Genomic DNA, 22,568 nt, shown 5'->3' with positions numbered 1-22,568 from the left:
ACTTCTCCATCCCCATCTCCTTTTCCTTCAGTCTCAGTCTTTTTCCACTCCTCTGTTTTCTTTACATCCCTCACCTTAAAACGACCTACTGACTGGTTAAGGTCACTGCCTCTATTTCAGCTAATGAGCTTGGTTTCAGTCGATCACAAGAATCAGTAGTGTCTTCCACGTCAGCTCTGTCCTCCTCCTCTTTACACCTGGGAATAGTGTTTACACATAAGAAGAGGAGCCACTCTAACACCCTGTCAGACCATCCTCCTGACATTATCAATGCTACAGTGACGCCATCTTTTGTTTTCTTTTTTTCATTCAAACATCTTAAATCATCATCATCATGAAAATCAGTAGACTTTGTACTAACAAATTATTGACACTCTATAGCCAGTCAGAGTTTAGTCTGTCCATATTAGTCACATCATTTCTCCAGAGACACCAACATTATAATAATAAGAGCTTTTTTCAGTTCACTGCTCACTTTCTAGCATCCTTCAAAAAAAGAAACTGACGTTTTGGGAAATAGGCTCATTCCCTTTCTTGCCAAGAGTTAGATGAGAGGACTGATCTCTCATCTGTATGGTGACTATAATGCTACTACCAGCAAATGTTAAAGTGATCTTAACACAAATTCTGGAAACTTGGCTAAATGGCTAGTCTTGCTGTCTCAAATGGTAACAGGCAACCTGTCTGACACATTAAGCTAGCCCTTACTACACCATGGAGACCCCGCCAATGGACTGACCTTCTAGAGGGCGGCTGCAGAGTATGTGAACAGAATGTTACAGAAGTGGGAACCTTTATCAATTACTTAGAAAAATATGTCAGTATTTATCAATAACTTCATGACCCAAAACCTTTAATTATAAATGGCTTATCAATGAGCTGTAAAGCATTAGTAAATGATCTATAAACCATTCATACAATGTACAAAAACGTTTTTAGGGGCACGGCTAAATAAAAAGTTAAGATAACGTAATTCTTAATCTCTTACACAGCTTCCAACAGGAAGCTTTGTGTAGTGGTTCAGTTTGTGAGACAACACCCAAAAGTCTGCATTTGCAGGTGGGAACAAAGCACCAGGAATTAATTTACAACAAACATAGCAAATGCAGTTATACTCAAAAAAAAAAAAAAAAAAAAAAAAAGACTTGGTAATTACATAAAGCTATTGTTTTTATTTTGTAACCTCATTTGCACAGAAAGGAGGAAGTCAGATAAAGGGCACAGAAATAAAATAGCTGCCATTCAATATTGATGTTTTATGTGAAATTTGCATTCTACTCTGCACCTCATCTCTCAGTGCTAAAGATATCAAATAGTCATTCATTTGAATTCATTTTAACTCAACCAAAATTAAAGGTTAACGGGGCAAGTCAAAGGTAGAGTCTGACACATCGTCTATCAAATCAGTACCTATCCCCGAACACACAAACTGATGCCATGAACAAAAAGCAGCTGTACTCACTATTTTTACTTTGTTTTAAAGGCAAAGTGTCCTTGCTGGTGACAAACAAGTTTGTATTTCATGTCATCATGAAGCTCTCAGGTGGCTTTAGGTTGAAACTGCAGTTATTCCCTCACATTCACCACGCAGTGTCCTTGCTGGCTGTAAACATCTCAGCATGTTTTGCTGTCCTCCAGGTGTCACAGCGAGGGCAGCAGACCTCTCACAATAAGGCAAATGGTGAAGTTGCAGAAGTGGTCTCCTCTGCTCTCTCAGGGAGAATTCATACAGAAATTACGACTGCTGTTTCCTTGACAACCACATTTTTCCAACTTTTTTTTTGTCACGCTGATCACTAAAGTCCTCTAACTCACACCTTTTATCCTCTTTTCCAGCCGTCTTCAATTTTCTCAATCAAACATATGCTTTCAAATTCACCTCTTATTGCATTTTTTCATCTCTTCATCACTTTGTGTTTTTTTCTCTTCTCTCAGCCTTTTGTCATCTTCTAACTCATTCAGACATTCCCTTCTGTTAGTCAAGATGGCCCAGGTGATATTTTTCTCCACATTTCAGTCTCTACCAGTTCAAGTGGTGCTAGTGACTTGACAAAGCCTCAGACACAAACAGACTAAACCTAAACATGGACTGTTCCAGGATCAGCAGTATCCACTATTCATACCATTTAGAGTGGAATGTGTGGGACATGATGGTGTTGATGAAGATGTACTTCAGCTCATCTGAAGTGCCTGTGGAAACAAACAACAACAACAATGGTTTGAAACCTCAAGACCACAACCTCAGCTGGTACTGATTCCTGGAAACTTTGAAAATAAAAAGGGTTTTAAAAGTTGTTGCTAGTGCACTGGCACCAGGGGATTGTTCAGAGATGAAAGTCAAATCCATTTTCACTCTTTTAGCAGGTTCCTTTTTAGCGAGTCACAGAGAGCGCTGATGATCATCTGCCACTCCAACGGTCATGAGTATAATTAGATGTGATCTGTGCCTCTTTGCGGTGTTACATAACCCCCCCACCCCCCCTTTCCCGTTTTCTCATGCGAGTAACTGTCTGTTTAGGTAATAACCATGTTTGTACATTTTTTACGAGTGTCTCTCTGTGAGTGTGTGTGTGCTTGAGAACTGGCATCCAACGCTGCTCCTCTCCGTTATGTTGAACTCTGTTCCATTTTATTTCACACCTCTCTGACACCCACCCCCATCTTGCACCTTCACTGTGAATTAGTGCAGATATTCAGTGACCCTGAAAAAAATTGTGCAGTGACAGTAAAAGTATTTAGGACAGTAGCTGCAAACTGTGTGTGTGTGTGTGTGTGTGTGTGTGTGTGTGTGTGTGTGTGTGTGTGTGGAGGACAAATATACTGTGAAAATCTGTGATTTGGTTAAAAATACAGAGGACAGCCGTCAAGAAATTAGAGCAGAATTACACAGATATCTCCATTCTGTATTTCTATACCCATATAGAACTGTCTTAAATGTAATGTGTTGCAGATTGATTGTGGGTCTTTGCTGTGAAAATAATCAATACAAGATATTGGACCAGTTAGACAACCAGCTTCAACACCAGATCTCAAGCCTCTCCATTTACAGTCCAGAGCTACTGTATGTGCCTCAGTCAAATTCAACCTTATCTAATGCAAAAGAAAAAGCTTCATTTGTCATCTTACAATGTGCATTCACAGACACTCTCTCCTTAATTTTTTTTTCCTCCCCCGGAGGCATAATTTAAATCAATCTAAAAAACAGATTGAATATGAATATTGGCTTGCTGCATCACCACTTGGCCCTGCTCTGCTCAGCAGTTCTTTTCACAACATTGTTATCATTTATGATTGGCATCCATGGCAGCAACAGAGAGCATACAGTATGACAAGACATGAATTGGCTTTGTGTGGGTCAAGGGCAGGAGGTCTTCCATCTCACACATAACCCCCAGTGGATGACGGTGATGACTAACACTGTGTTTTCAAAAGAAGAGATGCCTCAGAGTTTGACGAGAAGAGGAGCCTTCACATAAACTTTTTTTTGTTAACCTGCCTCTCTGCTTTGTTTTGCAGCCTTCATTCACTCACTCATCATTACATCATTTCGCAATGAATAAGACCCCCCCCTTAACGACCTCTCGGCAGTCGCCAATGTCAGCTGGGCAACACCCGTGGTGCGGGCTTGTCCGGATGTGTGGCGTGGAACTCCCTTATTAATGCCGGATCCAGGATATCAGCGGTGGGAACCCAGCTGCGCTCCTCCGGCCCATACCCCTCCCAGTCCACCAGGTACTGGAAGCCCCGTCCCCTCCGCCGGACATCAAGGAGGCGGTTGATAGTATATGCCGGCGCTCCGTCGATGATCTGCGGAGGGGGCGGAGCGGGGGCCGGAGGTTGCAGTGGGTCGCCGAGGTGGGGCTTGAGCTGGGACACACGGAAGACGGGGTGGACCTTCATGGAGGGGGGAAGGTCCAGCTTGAGGGCCACCGGATTGACCACCTCCAGGATGCGGAAAGGGCCGATGTACCGGGGAGCTAGTTTCCTGGAGGTGGACTGCAGGGGAAGGTTCCTGTTGGACAGCCACACTGACTGTCCAACCTGGTACTGGGGAGCCAGGGTCCGGTGGCGATCAGCGGTCCGACGGTTCTGTTCGGTGGTCCGGAGGAGCGCCTGGCGAGTCCGACGCCAGGTGCGGCGACAGCGGCGGAGGTGATGCTGAACGGACGGGACCGCTATCTCCTCCTCCTGGGCCGGGAACAGTAGGGGCAGGTAACCTAGTGAGGCTTCGAAGGGGGAGAGGCCGAGAGGCAGAGGTGTGGGTGTTGTGGGCGTATTCAACCCAGGGAAGCTGCTCCGACCAGGAGGAGGGATCCGCTGCACAGACACACCTGAGCGTGGACTCGAGGTGTTGGTTAGCCCGCTCGGTCTGCCCGTTGGTCTGGGGATGGTAGTCCGAGGAAAGGCTCACTGTGGCTCCCAGCGCCCGGCAGAAGGCCCTCCAGACCCGGGAGGTGAACTGGGGTCCGCGGTCGGAGACAATGTCCAAGGGGATACCATGGAGACGAAACACGTGGGTGACGAGGAGTTGGGCTGTCTCGGAGGCTGAGGGGAGCTTGGGGAGAGGGACAAAATGAACAGATTTAGAAAAGCGATCGATGATGGTGAGGATGATGGTGTTACCATGGGAGCGGGGCAAACCAGGAATAAAGTCCAAGGCTATGTGAGACCAGGGTCTGGAGGGCACGGGCAGGGGGCGCAGGAGTCCAGCAGGTGGGCGGTGTGGGGCCTTTCCCCGGACACAGACCGAGCAAGCTGCCACGAAACGCTGGGCATCCTCTTCAATAGTGGGCCACCAGAAGAACCGCCGAAGGAGATGCAGGGTCCGGGAGAGTCCGGGGTGGCAGGACCAGCGGGAGGAGTGAGCCCACTGGAGGACGGCGGAACGGGCTCCCTGGGGAACAAAAGCACGGTTAGGGGGTCCGTTACCTGGGTCAGGGTCCGTGCGGAGTCCCTCCTCGATTTGGTTCTGGAGTTCCCAGGTAACGGCCCCGAGCACCCGGAAGGGCGAGACGATGGTGGCTGGAGAGGGCGTATCTTCTGGAGAGTGCTGGCGGGACAGCGCATCAGGCTTAGCGTTGCGGGTTCCTGGTCTGAAAGTCAATGTGAAATTAAAACGGGTGAAAAACAGCTGCCAGCGTGCCTGGCGGGAGTTGAGCCGCTTGGCGGACTGGATGTAGGAGAGATTTTTGTGGTCTGTCCACACTACGAATGGCTGTTCCGCCCCCTCCAGCCAGTGTCGCCACTCCTCCAGTGCCAGCTTCACCGCCAGGAGCTCTCTGTTCCCCACATCATAGTTCCGCTCTGCCGGGGACAGTCGGCGGGAGAAGAATGCGCAGGGGTGGAGTTTGCCGTCCTCCTCGGCTCGCTGGGAGAGGACGGCCCCCACCCCGGAGTCTGAGGCGTCTACCTCTACTATAAACTGTCTAGAGGGATCAGGTTGGGTCAGGATAGGGGCGGTGGAAAATAGAGTTTTTAGTTTTACGAACGCCGCCTCCGCCGGGGGAGTCCAGTGAAAGGGCTTAGCAGGAGAGGTGAGCTGGGTGAGCGGGGAGGCGAGCTGGCTATAGTTCCGGATAAACCTCCGGTAAAAGTTAGCGAAGCCCAGGAACTGTTGGAGCTTGCGCCGGGGGGTGGGGCGGGGCCACGCCACCACCGCCTTAACCTTCTCGGGGTCGGCCAGGATTTGTCCTGGCCCCACACAGAACCCCAGGAAGCTGACGGTGGTGGAGTGGAAGAGGCACTTCTCAGCTTTTACAAACAGCTGATTCTCCAGGAGTCAGCTGGAGGACAGAGCGGACATGGACCTGGTGGGCTTCAAGGGTGGGGGAAAACACGAGGATATCGTCAAGGTACACGAAGACGAAGTGATTGAGGAAGTCCCGGAGGACGTCATTAATCAGGTGCTGGAACACCGCGGGCGCGTTGGTTAAGCCGAAGGGCATCACGAGGTACTCGAAGTGACCGAGGGGGGTATTAAACCCCGTTTTCCACTCGTCCCCCTCCCGAATTCGGACCAGATGGTATGCGTTGCGCAGGTCTAGTTTAGTAAAATATCGAAGGCCGAATTCAGGAGGGGGAGCGGATACTTATTGCGCACGGTGATGCGGTTCAAACCCCGGTAGTCTATGCATGGCCGAAGAGAGCCGTCCTTCTTCCCCACGAAGAAGAAGGACCCGGCCCTCAGAGGGGAAGAAGAGGGCCGGATGAGACCCGCGGCGAGAGACTCTCGGATATACTGCTCCATTGACTCCCTCTCGGGCCGCGACAAGCTGTACAGCTTGCTGGAGGGGAATGACGCGCCCGGAAGGAGGTCAATGGAGCAGTCGTACGGCCGGTGAGGGGGGAGTGACGTGGCGCGGTGCTTGCAGAAGACGGGTGCGAGGTCGTGATACTCGGGGGGCACAGAGCTGAGGTCGGGGGAATCCGGAACCGGAGCGGTCACGCCAGGTGCCGGTGGAAGCGCCGCCTGTAAACAGACAGCGTGGCACATGGCGCTCCAGCCCAGCACCCGACCCCGACCCCCCCCCCAGTCTATGTGGGGATTGTGGAGCAGGAACCAAGGGAACCCCAGGGGGAGGGGGGAGTGCACTGGGTGACGTGGGCGAGGCGGTGACCATCAAGTGCGGTGACGACTAGGGGAACTTCCAGGGGTTCGGGGGGTATGCGATTCTTAGCGCACCAGGCCGCCTCCACAAAATTCCCATCAGCTCCGGAGTCTAGAAGAGCAGAGACAGATAAAGAAGACTGGGCAAAATTAATAGTGAGGGGCAGGACCAACCGGGATTTATTCTTGCTAATAGTATTGCTCACCACTAACCTCGGCACTAGGGGTGAGCCCGGCCCTTTTGGGCGGACCGGGCAGGCAGACATGAAATGACCAGGGGCACCACAGTAAATACATCGACCTTCCCTGACCCGTGACTCTCTCTCCTCCGGGGTGAGGCGTGCCCTGCCCAGCTGCATGGGCTCACAGGGGTCGGGGGATGATCCACGCTCCCCGCCAGGGGCCGTGGAAGACCGGAGACGCCGAGGAGGGGGGACCGGTGGAGCCGGCCGACTGCTGGAGGTGGCGTGCTTCTCCCTCCGCCTCTCCCGCAGGCGGTTGTCCAGGCGCACCGCGAGAGATACGAGAGCGTCCAGCGTCGGCGGTTCGTCCCGGGCGGCGAGCTCATCCTTGAGCCGCTCGGCGAGTCCCCGGATAAAGATCCCCCGAAGGGCGGGTTCGTCCCACCCGGTCTCCGCAGCCAGGATCCGGAACTCCACCGCGTAGTCTGCCACCGACCGGGTCCCCTGAGAGAGGGCAAGGAGGCGCTGGGCAACATTGCCAGCGTTCGGGCAAGTCGAACACTGCTCGGAACAGAGTCAGGAAGTCGTTGAGGGAACGAGTGCTCCAGGGTCTCTGGGAGCCCTCTGCCTCTGCCCAGGCGAGGGCGCGTCCCTGTAGCAGCCCGACCACATAGCTGATCTTTTTGTGCTCGGTGTCATAACACAGCGGCTTGAGGGCGAAGACGTTTTGGCACTGGAGCAGGAAGCCTCGGCAATTCCCCAGGGTGCCGTCGTAGACCTCGGGGTGAGGTAGGCGGGGTTCAGGGGAGCGTGGAGCAGTGGCCACGGCCGAGGGAACCGCCGCGGCAGCGGACAGCTCGTTGAGCTTCGTGTGGAGGTGTTGGTTCTCAGCCTGCAGCAGGGAGAGGGCCTGCTCATGCTGGCGGAGACGAGCGCTCTGCTGCCGGATGAAGTCTCTCAGGTCCACCCCGGTGAGATTGTCCGCTGAGTCCATTCTGTGGCCAGTTCTTCTGTTATGAAGCGCCTTGGCGCTGAAAAGGGGAGGACTCAAAGATGCGGATTCACCAGGGCGTTTATTGTCCAAAGAAAACAAGGAGCCAAAGGGGCTGGGGAAGAACACAAAGAGGCCGCCAAAAGAGCGGTGGGTCTGGCAGGGTCCGGGTCCGTGACCAGAGCGGGGCCCGGGGAATAGCGCAGGTAGAAGGCAGACGAGGGAAGCCGGGAGGACGGGCTGGAGCTCGAGAGCCAGGACGACCAGGCAGGGACCAGGGGAACAGGAGGAACGACACAGGAGAGACCACGTGAGCGACCTGGAGCACAGGGAGAGCACACAAGAGAGACAGGGCGAGGAAACAGCCAGGGACCCAAGGGAGGCACAGCGGTGTGGAAACACGCTAGGGCCTGGAGCATATGGCATGATCAGTGGTGAACTGCAATGAAGAACTGGCGAGGAAGGGAAAACAGAGGGCAGGTTAAATAGGGAGAGTGGTGAGGGGAAAGTGGAGACAGGTGTGGAAGGCTGCGCAGGTGTGCCTGGTCGTCGCTACACAGAGAACTCAACCTCCGGCTCCGCCTCCCAGCCTGCAGCAAACGAGAAAAGAACACAAAACAGAAAATAATCCCAGAACCCACCCCGATGCGGCCCCAGCTGCCGCACCATGACACACTGGCCCTACCTCAGCCTCACTTCTACCCCACTCTGTGGTCTACAAAACTCTGTGTTTATTTAACGACTGACACAATGTGTGTTATGGTGACGAACATTTTTCAATTAGCGTGTGTTGCCTCTGTCTTGTCATATCTAAACTGTGCTGGCTGTCTCCACCAGACAGAAATCAGAAAACTAATCAAGTCGCAGACCCGGAGAAAAATCTCTGTTGCGTAACTAATTGTCAGCCGAAACCGCTGAACCTCTGCCTGTTATTGCCGAATACCGCTGTGAAAGGAAAAAAAAAAACACATAAAAACAGAAGAAAATAACATCTTGTGAGAGGGAGACTGTGAGATTTTCATTCAGCAGCTGTAGCGACACAGTGTAAATATCTGTCAGTCACAACTATCATGCCTGGGGAGGTCCTCTGTTTGAAATTAGTGGCACTGCAATCAGGGGGAACTCTCCACAGTTTACATGAGGAATGATTTATTACCTTGCTAATGATGTTAAGAAAATGGATATGGTAAGCATCAGTAACTTTGCAATCAGAGGCACTGATGCGGTGAGTATTGTCTGAAGTGATAAACTATTAGTGTGACTAATTAATTTTTTTATAAACCAGCCGACCAATGCTAAATAAATTCTGCAGTTATGAGATATTATTTTGATTTATTCCAGGAGGCCTTAACATTTAAATGTCAAAGTATCTGTCAGGTTTCAGGTCTGTATTAATATGGTTGTAAAGAAAAAGATCACAAACCTAAAACTCAGTTGAAGCCTAAACCTCTCTAAGGCACTACACAAATGACAATGTTCCAATTTCCTCTGAGTGATCGCACAGTTGTGCTGACAACTCAGTGGTTTCCAGACTCATAACAGCTTAAGTGCCTAATTTTTGTGGTTGCTTGTTTTTACACTCTCTATCCAACCCGCCCTCTGTCCAATTAGAGGCACAAAACCTTACAGAGGAGAAAAAAGGAAGAATACTGCATGTCATAACTTCACCTTCTACTAAGGGACTGTTGGACGGGGTGGGGTGGGGTGGGGGGGGACTGTAATATCCTCAGCCACATTCACCAACCTGAGTCACCATATAGGTCCTTTGTCCCTACCCTCTGACACGACCTCTGACTGTCTCCTGAAATAGCATCCTCATTGGCGGCAGAAGATAAACTACAGACACAGTGTTACTGCTGAAATATAAATAGGCAGCTTTCTGTTTGCATGATGAGGAATGGTCGCAGTCGCAGAGAAGTAAGTTGATACTTAATGTATCAGTAAAATGTTCACTGTTAGTATTTTTCATTTGAAAACAGTTCAACAGGCCACTTCTCAACACCTGAACACATATAAAATACAGGAGCGCACAATTCACTCAACTAACGTTTCAACACACTCTGCTTTGAAAAAGACACAGTGTGCCTTGAAACATTAATCATATTGCACCTTACTGTTGAATTACTAAGTTTTATTTGGGTTCAGTATTTGAGAAGTGGCCCACTGAACTCTTTTCCGTATGTTGTCCAATACTGAGAACACCGACTTCCATTTGTGCGGGGGCTGGACTGCCTTCAACGTTTCTCCTTTATTATCCATCAAAATAAATGATCCTGCAATAAAATAGCCACTTGAGGTCAACTTTAACTTTTTTGTGATGATGTTTAGGCACTCATAGCACTTGGTTAAGGTTAGAGAAAGATTGTGGTCTGGTTTAATACGGAGAAAGTCCACAGTGATTTAAGACCTGTGTTTAACATTTAACCGACACCACCATCATTCCCTAACCCTCTTTTGTTGCTGTGGATACACAGCCCGGTCTTTGGTGTCAATGTCTGACTAGTTTCTAAAGGACAGGGTTATGAAACTATATATGTATGGCAAATGGAATAAAATAGTGGGGAAAAAATTAGTCAAATGGGTTCAGGCACCATCTTTTTTGATGTTGATGGACTTGAGAATCTAAATATTTTCCCTTGAGAATGAAAAAAATAAAAATAAAAAAACATCCTCCCCTTATCTCCCAAATATAGACTGCCCAAGAATCTAAAAAATACATAACCCTCCCCATATTCTGACCTTCCTCCCCCTATTAATAATTTTCATAGAACCACTAAGAGTAGATGTTACCCTTGCTACAACCATCAGATCAACAGTGTATTTATTATTAATACCCCTGATTTAAAACACATGTGATGTAAACATGCTGCAGTTATCCACATATTTCTCCAGCATTAAGATACTTTGAAATAATCTGTTTTGATGAGTAAATATCTTGGACGTGAGGCTGATTTGCAGGTGACAGCGTGCTTTATGTTCTGCACTATGACTGCATAAATACACAGCACGGCGTCTCGTGCACCGTCAAATTTTATAAAGGCTGACAGAAAAAAACCCTACAACTACATGATGTTTCAAAGCCTGTGTTCTTGTTTATCTCTGTGAGCCTCTGTCACCACAGCAGTTAATAGCTCTGCTCTGTTGACACTGCCCACACACACACACACACACACACACACACACATACACACACACTTTTCATTTGCCACAAAAAGACAGCCTATTAGGTTTAACAAAATGTTGCCAATATGACACAGTCTGAAAATTAATCAGGTTGCTGGCTGCACGATCCTTCAGTGCTTCTAAGGAAGGGGAGCCTGCTGTTTTTTTCCTGTTCCAGTCTTTTCCCCTGTGACGACTCCTTTTTTTACTCCTCTTTCACTCCAAAAGATACCTACAGGAAATATTGATCGTGCAAAGACATGTCTTGTGCATTCATGACTCACTGCACAGAAAACTGACCACTTCAGAAAACTTACAAATTTTCAGTTCTTCAGATTTAATCATGTGGTTTCTTTTATCTGTTCTTCAGTGCATGTAAATTCAGTGTCCCACTGAAGAGGCTGAGTATCAGTGAAGGGTCACCTTCTCACCGCTATTGACATGAAATGTGTTGCTGCTGTGGTGAAAGAGTCGCATCTTGAATATGCAATGGCACGACTATGTGACCACATCACCCAGAATTCCCACTAATTGTAGTGTATTAATAGAAACCAGTAACAGCCCTTGCCTGTCAGTTCACACTTGAGGGTTGAACAGGTCAGATTCATTATGCTATATATGGCTTGCTGCATGATTGTTAGATAACAACGCAATGTGACAGCAAGCAGAAGCTCAGCTCTCCTCTGAGCCTCAGCTCTGACGGCTGCAGAACAAACAGGTAACTTAAAACAAAAGCCCCTGCAAATGTTTTCTTGTAGTTTCTCTCCCATCTAAAACCGTCTGCACAGAAAGATACTGGCAACGTGGAGAATAAAATGTCAAGATGTAATATGGTATATATTCCTTTTTTCGCTGACCTTTCAGAAGTTATGAACTAAACCAGCTTCTATCAGAAATCCTGTCATCCACGAGGGATTGCAAACTGATAGCAGATGTAAAGCACATCCAGTCTTACTGCGAGTGCAACAAGTATGACAACTCAATCGATAGAGGATTTTATGTCAGTGAATCAAATATGATTAAGACATTGAATCAATCGTCAGCAGAGTCTCCTGGTCTTCAGTGATCATTAGAAAATCAAACATGCATCATCATCACCAGCTGAATACAACAACCGAACATCAGGCCCACTTTTAAGCGTCTGCACTCTGAAATCCCTTCCACGAACATGATGGGTTCGGAGAGGCAGCGTAATGCTTCCCAAGGTTTCCATTGGGCTGATGAGTGATGCGTGTAATCATGCTGCCTGTGCAGACTCATCATGAGTGATTCTCCCTGAGGGGAGAAGAGAAAACATAAACACGACAACAGAAAACAGCAGCATTTCGTCTGTGTCGGCTACTGTACGTGCAGACCCAATTTCTCTCTCTCTTGCCACACATTTGCACCACATCTCAAAATTGTGTACAGAAGAAGATAAGGCTCATCATGTACACTCAGCCTGCCACTATTACAGACAGCACCTACCCTGCACTCATATATTACAGTATTTTTAGTCCTCTTCATGGGGGGGTAAATGGCCCTCTGATGTAACCCTGTATATCGTCACAGCTCCTGCGGCAGGCACAGGTGTCATACAGCTGTAACAGAAATTGAACTTAGTGAATTTATTTGCCAACTGCTGAGTAAGTCATTTCACGCCTGTGGAGTGAGCTGTCCCACTTGGACTATTGTTGTTGAGATTGAGCGCTGCGATCAGTGTTGTGTAGGTTTACAGGCCAGATAACCGTCGAGACCGCAATTTACCGCCATGTCCTCTGGAGGTGTTGTGGGCTGAATTCAATGAAACCTATGTGGAGGGAGGCGTCTGTCTGATAACCCCCATGACCTCTCTCCGCCTCCACCATGTCCATACCTCTCATCTCACACTCTCTGAACAATCAGTATTAAATTTTGCCAGAGACTGTTTTTTTGTAAGCACCTCTCAGACTTTCAGCCCTCATAGAAAAGCTAATAGCACTTGCATAACCACACTTTACACTCTAACAACTTCTGAAGATGTCTGTCACTCCTCTGCTTTGCTTTCTCTGTCATTGTTTGATTTCATCGTACTGAAGTAACTCAGACTGACATGACACTCCTGCTGCTGTAGTTTTTTCTTTATCTTCTAGCAACACACTCCCACACAGCAGTGGTGAATCTTTAAAGACCAACAGTCTACAGCCTGGCTGCTCTGCGAGGCTGCGCTGACGTACTAACAAGCGCACAGTGACAATGCTAACATGCCGATGATTAGCAGATGCAGCGTTCACCATGTTCACCATCTTAGTTTCACCTGTCAGCATGCTTTGCTTTGTTTGCTTATTAGCACTAAAAAGTAGCCTGCAGCTGATGGGAGTGTCACAAAAAGTTATTGGTATATATACTCTGGGAACCATGAATGTACAAAATTCACTGCTAATCCATCTTGTAAATTCCGAAATATTTTAGGATAAATTAAATCTTTGACTTGCTAGTGGTGCTGCAGGGATAATCAGAGGACCACAAGAGTTATTAAGATTCATCCTCTGGGGACCATGCACAATCCAACATAGCAATCCATTAAACCATTGGACCATCTTAACAACCAACAAACGCTGACTGCAATTCATAGAGCCATAACCTGCTAGTAGTGTGGCTGAAAACCTGGTCTTGAACATAATTTTGAGAATCATGCTCAACTGTGGATGACCAGAAATTTAAACAGAAGCTTGTAACAAGTGTCCCCCATTAATGAAAGAGAAATGAGCCCACTGAACTCCCAAAATGAGCCAGATAATTTTAATTACTGCTCTACATCTTAAGGGGAGGCAGACATGGTCTATCTTTAGAGGGAACAGTAAAGAGGGAGGCTTCAGAGCTTTTGTTCAGTGAGCTGGCCCTATTCTTCTGACTGTCCCTGCTTTGTGCAGGTGCTGATGGCGGTTGCTTAAAGGCGGATTTTTGTAAAGGTCACTTTGCAGAGTGCAAGAAGACTGCTGCGGTTATGAACACCACAGACGGAGCCACAGGAGGATTTTAATCTCTTTGTGTTCAAATAAACAATTACCCCCGAGAAACCCTCTCAAAAACCGACCGCAGACTTGCACGTGTGTGAGCCAGTTCACACACAAGCTCACACGTACCGCCTCTGATGTTTGCAGTAATGGGTAGACAAATGGCAGTTACAGATAAATGAGTGCTTTAAAGAAAATTGTAAAAAGGCACAAGTGCTTGGCATTAAAGTCAAACATTTGTGCAGTCATGGATTTATGTGGCATTGTGTGAGCTGAATAGGCCAAGCAGGGAATAATACTGGAAATAAACATTGAAAGTTTCAACATGTTTAATGCCCAAATAACACACTCAGTGTTTTACAAACCAACATGTTCACAGTGAAACCAGGGGATGAGAAATGCTCAGATGCACTGAGAATCAGGAAAATGACACATCATCTGACTAAACATGAGCGGTATTGATTAAATATTGACCCACAGGACAAAGAGAGTTCTCAAATGCACGTGCCTGCATGTTTGTATGCCTGCATCAATGTGTTTGCTCAGGCAGATAGATGTAACTGATACCAACACAATTACCTGGGCAGCAAATGTAAACGGGTGACATGACAATTTGTGGCCTTTACTTCAAAATCCACACGCGGAACTGCTGCCATACAGCAGCCTATCAAAATCATTTTAATTATTTCATCAGCCCTGCTACTGGCAGGCAATTGCATCACTCCTGTGGTTTAGAAAGGTAATTTCATGGAGGTGACTGCCTAGTGAGAACAGTCTGTGCTCTAATGGAGCTCCGCTAACATGAGCCACAGGCCATAGAGAGTGGGAGAAAAAGTACTTCAGGGGCGAAAGCAGGCTGCAATAAGAGGAATGGCTCAATAAACACGTGTCTAATTGAGCTGTAAAGCTACAACCATGAGAGATGCTTGGATTGGCTTTGACTGACATTTTTCGATGAGCTGTTGGGTAGCAGGTGAAGAGAGGCTGGTAATTTTGGACAGCAACCAATAAGGAGAATTAAAAAAAAGAGGATGTGATCAAACATTATTGTATACTAGATCTGATTAAAGCTCTTTGACAAATGGTTTGCCTTTGGGCAGGGTTAGAATCAGGCAAGAGAACAGTGTTCTCACATCTTGCTTTGCGCACCAGTGCGCTTTTTCCAAAGGGAGCGCGCAGAGACGCACACATGGGCGCGCGCAGAGGGAGAGAGAGAGAGAGAGAGAGAGAGAGAGAGAGAGAGAGAGAGCAAACCTCGTCTGGGGCGTCTCATCATTAATTTGCTGTCCAGTTTTCGTGCGCTCCTGTGCACCTGCTTTGGAAATCTCGGACTCCTCGTTTGAAAAAAATACAAAAAACAAAACAAAAAAAATCTCACTTGAATTTTTTTGAAAATGGAGTTCCCCACTCTTCCTCCCGACGCTCTTGGCGATTTTAACGAGCACTACTCGTTCCCCGGAACTCCTTTCAATGGTTCGTTTCCCGAGGATCTGCTGCCTCTGCCTTCAAAAAGCAACAAGACCGTCGGGGCTGCGACCGGGGACACTGGGAGTCTAATCATCGCCGTTTGTGTCACGGCTCTCTATTCTCTCATCTGTGTGGTGGGACTGCTGGGTAACGTGCTTGTAATGTACGGGGTGGTCAGGTAAGAGACATTTGGTAAACAAAGAAGAAAAGTGATGAGTAAAAGAAAAAAAAAAACATGGAAAATGAAGACAAGTTACATGGAATTAAGTTGATATTTCCAAGTATAATTTGCTGCTGGCTACATGCTGATCAGTGAACACATTTTTAATGGCATTAAAATGATAAATACATCTTCTATCATCAGGGATTATTTTAAATTGCCTTAAAGTACCATACAAAGTCACTCCTGGGAATATTTGATATTCTAAGATTATAATAGTAAATTTTAATTTTGGTTTATGTCCAATGTAATATATTTTCACCACTATATTACTTATGATGGTCCTTTGTAATTGCCCACAATTCCAGTGTGTCTGAGAGCCACTCTTGAACACACCCACCCACCCACCCACACACACACACACACACACACACACCTCCTACACAAATGAGTGGAGGGAGGGGATGGAAGGCGGTGTGATCCACAGCTTACAGTTGAAATTACCTCATTGCACCTGTCAGGAGCGATGCTGTGAACTCAGCCAGTTGGTTTGCACTGGAAAATAAACGACATGTCAAACACTCACCCGGCAAATCAAAAGCAATGACTGTGGTAGGCCACTGTGTGTTACCAAGTCACGCATTGATCAGAGACTGTTGGTATTGATGATTTGTGTCATGTTGATTTGATGCTGAAATAATGCAGCTCAAATGAGTAGAGCAATGACGTGATGGTTGGATCTCTACTGCCAGGCAGTCGCCTCACTGAACCGCCTCTGGAGAAATGTGTGTGGAAGATGGAATATGATTTTTTTTTTCAATTCCACAATAATCAAACAAAGTGAACACAAAGGAAACTGTGCTCACTCTCTCCCTGGCAAAGCAATTATATTCAGATCAGTAAATGGTGTGTAATGTCATAATAAATCCCTTTATGTGGTGGATTAAGATAAAAGGTAAGACATCCCTTTGTCTCCCCTTATCCTTTCACAGCCTGTTACTGTGGTTTAATTAAATGTGACCAACTACTGTCACACAGTGGACTCGTGGAGGAATCCATCTTAAAATAGCCAGACTGCTGTTCAGCTGGCACTCAGACAAGGCTGGTTGCTGGTAAAATAAAAAAATAAAAAAAATCTGTGAATCTGAAATTAAGGAGGAGTTTGGAGGGATTTTTCAGCTGGAATCAACTCATTACATAGAAGTGCAGCATAATGGAGGCTTACAGTCACTTTGGCAGAGCAAAGAAGCTCTCATGCATTTAGTGTAGTGCCATAAAAACATTATGCATCTAAAAAGCTCTTTCAATAGTTCAATATTTTTCGAGGGGAAGCAGCAGATCATAGGTTGGAGAGCGGAAATGGATTTGATCAAACAATAAATTGGTTTCTAACCTTGAAACATTTTAATGGAAATCATGAGTCAACCACACGAGGCATCTTCTTTGCCACACAGCAGCGGGCAGGCCTTGGGGGAAAAAAAAAATTCAATCTCCTCCAACTATCAACCGCTCTTGTCAACTGTGAGACAGAATCATTTAAAAGTGCTCAGTTCCTCTTTTGTTTTTTTTCCCCCAACCAACCAGGTACACCAAAATGAAGACCGCCACTAACATCTACATCTTCAACCTGGCTCTCGCCGACGCCCTCGCCACCAGCACCCTCCCCTTCCAGAGCGCCAAGTGCCTGATGAGGACGTGGCCCTTTGGGGAGCTGCTGTGCAAAGTGGTCATCGCCATTGACTACTACAACATGTTCACCAGCATCTTCACGCTCACCATGATGAGCGTGGACCGCTACATCGCCGTGTGCCATCCTGTGAGGGCCCTGGACTTCCGCACGCCCGCCAAAGCCAAGCTCATCAACATCTGCATCTGGATCCTCTCCTCTGCCATCGGGGTCCCTGTGATGATCATAGCTGTTACCAAGGAGACAGATAAAGGTGAGGGAGAAATGTATAAAAGCCTTACTTCTCCTCAAAGGCTGTCTGACTCCTCCGGTGGCAAGTGTTGATTTTGTGGAGTAATCAGGCTGTAGAAGAGAAAATACATTTGAGCTGGGTTATTAACTTAAATTAGCTTCTCCACATGTCCTTCTATTAAGCATCTAATTGTTTTAACTCCTCAGGAAACATCGTCTGCACACTCAGATTCCCCAAACCTGAGCAGAACTGGGACAAAGTGATGAAAATCTGCGTGTTCATCTTTGCTTTTGTGGTTCCCGTCCTGGTCATCACCATCTGCTACGGTCTGATGATCCTGCGACTCAAGAGTGTACGTCTTCTCTCCGGCTCCAAAGAGAAGGACAGGAACCTGCGGCGCATCACCCGCATGGTCCTGGTGGTAGTGGCGGCCTTCATCATCTGCTGGACTCCCATCCACATCTTCATCATGGTCAGGACCATGGTGGATATTGACCAAAAAAACCTCCTGGTGATGGCCAGCTGGCACCTGTGCATCGCGCTGGGCTACACCAACAGCAGCCTCAACCCCGTGCTGTACGCCTTCTTGGATGAGAACTTCAAGAGGTGCTTCAGGGATTTCTGCCTGCCCTACCGCTCCCGCCTGGAGCAGAGCAGCTTCTCCAGGGCGCGCAACAGCACACGGGAGCCCGCGTCCGTTTGTGCTCCTGCGACGACAGAGAGACCGCCGGCCTGACTAGGAATGGATCAGAGGGGAGAGGGGGTAGTTCAGGATGACCTCCAGACTGAGGTCACTCAGTTCTCCACCACAGGAGTATGAGTCTAGAGATAGTATGAGATAGAGAGGCTTTTGACCTACCTATGAAGATAAATCATCGATTGTGTTTTTGAATTCATTTAATGAAATGTCTGTGTCCCAATAGGTTTTATAAGAGTCAGGATGATCACAAACATGCCTGTGTGTGCCTGTGCATAAGGAAGTGGATACAAATGTACATATAATCTTGGAGTGTACACACACACACACACACACACACACACACACACACACACACATACACACACACACACAAACACAGTACAATCAGAGAGTATTTCGAGAGTTCATACGTTTTTTTTTTTTTTTTTTTTTTTTTTACTGTTTTGGCTCCACTTAAGCTCAATAAAAAATTAATAGCGCTTGAAGTGCTGACACCAAGCTTCAACAATGTTTGCAGGTCTTCACATCCATATTAGGTGAACAGCACAGGACTCATAGCTGTGTGTATACATAGTCTCACAATGATCAGATTGTCAAGCAGGTGATTGATCACACAGACAGTGCCACCACTGAGGAGTCTTTTTATGGCCAAGCAGCGGCCGGCGTGTGACTGGTTGAGTTGGTCACCTGACCTCAAGTCCCACAGATCGCGAACTTCACTTGATGGAGACCAGACTGACTGAGAAAATCTCCTGTAGCAGCAAGAGGTGAAGACGGCTGCGGTGCAGGCTTGGCAGAGCATCAATAGGGGAGATATTACTGTGAAGCAAACACTTCAGCCAGTCATTGATTTGCAGCTTAGTATTTGAACACAATGGCTTTATTTAGCTTTAGCTTAGCTTGTGAATATTACTTTCGATTCCTAGGGGATACAGTTGATTTTATAGCCTTTTTTGCCAAAAATGTCTTGTTGAAAATGATGCTTTGAGAGTGGTGAGAGTGAACCAAAACAGTAATGTTGCGGGCCAAAAAAACAGAAATGAGCTGAAAGACGCTATAATGCCGCACTGAGCTGAGGGGAACTGCAGAGTCAAGTGATAGTTATCTGAGGGTTTACCACTACAAGCAGCTCCCTTCACATAACACAGTCACTGAGTCCACTTAATCTAAACACAGCTGAATTTGCTGTGGTAAATTTCACATCCAGTGCGCTGGAATTCTACATGACCACAGCGCCATATTATTTCACTTTTATCAAACCAGCACACCATCAAAGGAATGAAATCAAATGAAAATATGGCCTTTGAGATTAAGCAGTGATGACTGGCGCTTCTAGCATATAGTCACCATGAGCATCAGTCTTCAGTTGACTCACTGTCTCCACTCCTCTAGCAGTTAGTCTGCTCTGGTTTGTTTTGGTTTTTTTGTTTGTTTGTTTGTTTGTTTTTGTATTTTGCACAACCAAAATATTCATCTGACAATAAACTGAGGAACTGGCACTGCAGTTTCAACTCGTAGTGAGGTGACTGAATGATCCCCAAACTGGCACAGAGACAAGTCTGAATTGGCTGAAATGCTTTAGCAAGCAACAAGATCATCCTGTACATACTACAGCTAATGGACAGCTTTCCACTGACGATCGTTGGACACTTGCAGGATGAGATGTAAACACTTTTTTTTTAACACATTTTGAGAGAAACACATTTTGAGAGTCATCTTTCCTCTGCAGCATTGCAGTTTTGTTTAAAATGCAGGCATCTAAATTACATACTGTATCAAGTGTAAAGATACTATTGTTATGTAACAACATAAAGTGATAATGTGATTTTTTTTGTGTTCTAACGTGCTGTCAATCTGTTGTACCATTAAACTTCACTTGTAGAGTCAATTATTATATAACTATGTATTTACACTAAGTGCTATAAGAACTAGATGAAGCATTCTAAATCTTAAAAAAAAAAAAGTTTGTGTCTCCTGTCTGGACTGTCTCTAACTTTTTTAAAGCCATACCTGTAAGAGGAGCATTCATAAATGCCTTCTGCAGGGTGGCCAACAATATGTTCATCTTAATGAAAATCTGTACCATAATGCCTTATTCAGCTTTATGTTTAGTTCTGTTTGTAAATGTGAATTGTTTTGTAGAGAAAACTGCTTGATCTTTATATTATCCTCAGATTTTTTGGTTTCAGTAAAGACAATATATAAAGTATCTTATTGTATAGATGTAATTACCACTTTTGTCTTTTGAAAACATTAATACAGTTGTCAGTTGCATAAGTTGTATCTTGTAAGTGCTTTTATTTTGAATTTTTGTTGTTAATGACTTTTAGTTTTAATCAAATAGTTTGTTTTCTGTGATCATTATTACTGATGTTGTTTACACTTATACTCTGTAAATGCCAGTGAGGCCTCATGGGAGTCACACATGTAATTAGTTGGTACAATTAATTACGTATTACTCATCAGGTCGGTGTTGACTGGGCCGAGGGGCCTTCAACCTGGAAGCCACCGGTGGTCATAGATCACAGGGAGTGAAGGAGATACATTTAAAATGTGTGTGTAAATGTGAGTGAACAAATGAAAGCACAATGTGAAATAAGTCAGGGATGATACTGAGGTTTTCTGGACACCAGATGCCCCAGAGAACTAGGTTAATTTTACACTGTATCAATTAAAGAATAAAGCTGGTGATGTTCTGTATTTTTGTGACTGGCAACAAATGTGGCTCACTGATGTAATACTCTCTTAATATTTTTTGGATGGATCTGTATGGCACAGAGGAGTATGTTATATCAGACTTTGGCTACACAAACAATACATGTACTTGCTAGTTGGTTCAGTTCATAATTTTTTGTTTGTTTATTTGTTGACAGCAAGCCAAATGCATGTGAGTTTCACCAGCCTTATTCTTTAAACCACGCAGGTCCAAAGCCCCTGACTGACCCAGAGTCAGACTACCACTTTAATCACAGTTTTTGTACACTCATCTTGCAGTAAGAAAAAATGAAATAAAGATAAAAGAATCAATTTTAACTGAATGGGTCACACCAGAGTGCGAGTCAAGCACAAACACCCGTGATTGGTCAATACCCGTTACATACATTTGACACTTAAACAAGACATTCATAACGTAAATGCCAGTGAAGGCTGTAAATGCCAGTGGGGCTCACAGGAGATGTGCTGAAAATCACAAATCCTTGGCTATTTTTGCATTATGGTCCATGCCTGACATGTCCAATTGGTCTTGGTCTTTCATTGAAGTTCTTGTGCACATTAAAGGGCTGAAATCAATCTCTGCTGAAAGACTGATGATATCTCAGTGAATAGAAACTGTGATTAGGTGGCATCGCTCTCTTGGAGCCTTGTGGATGTTGACAGATACCACTCGAGTGACAGGAAAGAAAGATTTTCAGTGTGAAGCTTGGAGGTGGAAGGGGGGTGTGGGGTGGAGTGGGTATGTCACTATTGCCGAGCAGAGCATATAGTATGGTCCCTTTATGAAATATACATGGCTCTGCCTATACGTTCACTGTGTAAAAGACAAATGAAAAAGCAACAAAATGAATAATTTAGTTAAACACCATGAGCTGGAGCTGGCTCCTGACTCGACTAGACTGCATGCTGGCCCTTTTAAAAAAATATGAATACTAAAAGCGCTTTATTCAGCAGAGCAGGTCAGATCTGCAGCGTTACTTGTCACGTCTGAGAACTCGAGCGTAGCTGTCATCTTCGCCCCTGTTCTGGTTTTTAATATCTTGTTTTGTTTTTTTTGTCCCTAGAGCCTGGGTGCACACTATCATTTGCTATTAATCATGTACACACACACACACACACACACACAGATGCTGTAGACCAGATCCAAAGTCAGACGAAGATAATTAAAAGCTTTTCATCTCCTGACCCTAACTAATGGTTACACACACGCTGAAACAAATTAACAGAGGGAAACGGGAACAGAGAGTGAATCTTGCTGAAGTGTTCTCACTGTTGCGATGCTAATGATTCCCTTGCTGGCATCAAAAGCTTAGACACAATCAATAGTTTTGAAGCAAGACTATCTTTTCTGTTTCATCTGGGTGATGCTTGTTATGAGACTTCCAGTGCTAGTTTGTGCGTGAGGGACACTTTGTGAAGAGATCTAAGCGAGCGAGGGAGACGTCTTACTCCTCACTAACGCTGCTGAGACAGATTTGTAGTTTGGCCCGATGGAACACAATTATCTTGTTTGGCAGCTTGAACAGAAGTACCACTTGAGGTCCACGACACCAGAGTATTGCAGTCATGTAATTTGTTCAACAGAACAGCAGACACCCACATAAAGTAAGAGAGGTTTTTCACACGACACAGCGTCTTGGCCGAGAGGGCCCAACCTGCCAAAGCTGAGTCAAAACAACCCGACGCTACA

At 46.1% G+C, this 22,568-nt stretch overlaps 1 protein-coding gene across 1 annotated transcript; it reads left to right on the top strand.

Moving 5' to 3' along the window:
* The first annotated feature begins 14,307 nt into the window (after positions 1-14,307).
* oprd1b (opioid receptor, delta 1b) lies at positions 14,308-22,409 on the top strand. The gene is made up of 3 exons (XM_018686563.2): positions 14,308-15,562; positions 17,129-17,484; positions 17,670-22,409. The coding sequence occupies exons 1-3, from the start codon at positions 15,312-15,314 to the stop codon at positions 18,197-18,199; spliced, it is 1,137 nt and encodes a 378-aa protein (XP_018542079.1). The 5' UTR covers positions 14,308-15,311; the 3' UTR covers positions 18,200-22,409.
* Positions 22,410-22,568: the final 159 nt, after the last annotated feature.

This window comes from Lates calcarifer, linkage group LG15 (assembly GCF_001640805.2).
Source record: "Lates calcarifer isolate ASB-BC8 linkage group LG15, TLL_Latcal_v3, whole genome shotgun sequence".
NCBI classification, from domain to species: domain Eukaryota; kingdom Metazoa; phylum Chordata; class Actinopteri; family Centropomidae; genus Lates; species Lates calcarifer.
This window is presented reverse-complemented; position numbering and strand designations above follow the sequence as displayed.

What these genes read in the sequence shown, in the direction of transcription:
- oprd1b (XM_018686563.2), top strand. Translation starts at nt 15,312, where the DNA reads ATGGAGTTCCCCACTCTTCCTCCCGACGCTCTTGGCGATTTTAACGAG. An exon ending in GTAATGTACGGGGTGGTCAG is followed by an intron (nt 15,563 to 17,128) that starts GTAAGAGACATT and finishes CCAACCAACCAG; the next exon opens with GTACACCAAAATGAAGACCG. An exon ending in TACCAAGGAGACAGATAAAG is followed by an intron (nt 17,485 to 17,669) that starts GTGAGGGAGAAA and finishes TTAACTCCTCAG; the next exon opens with GAAACATCGTCTGCACACTC.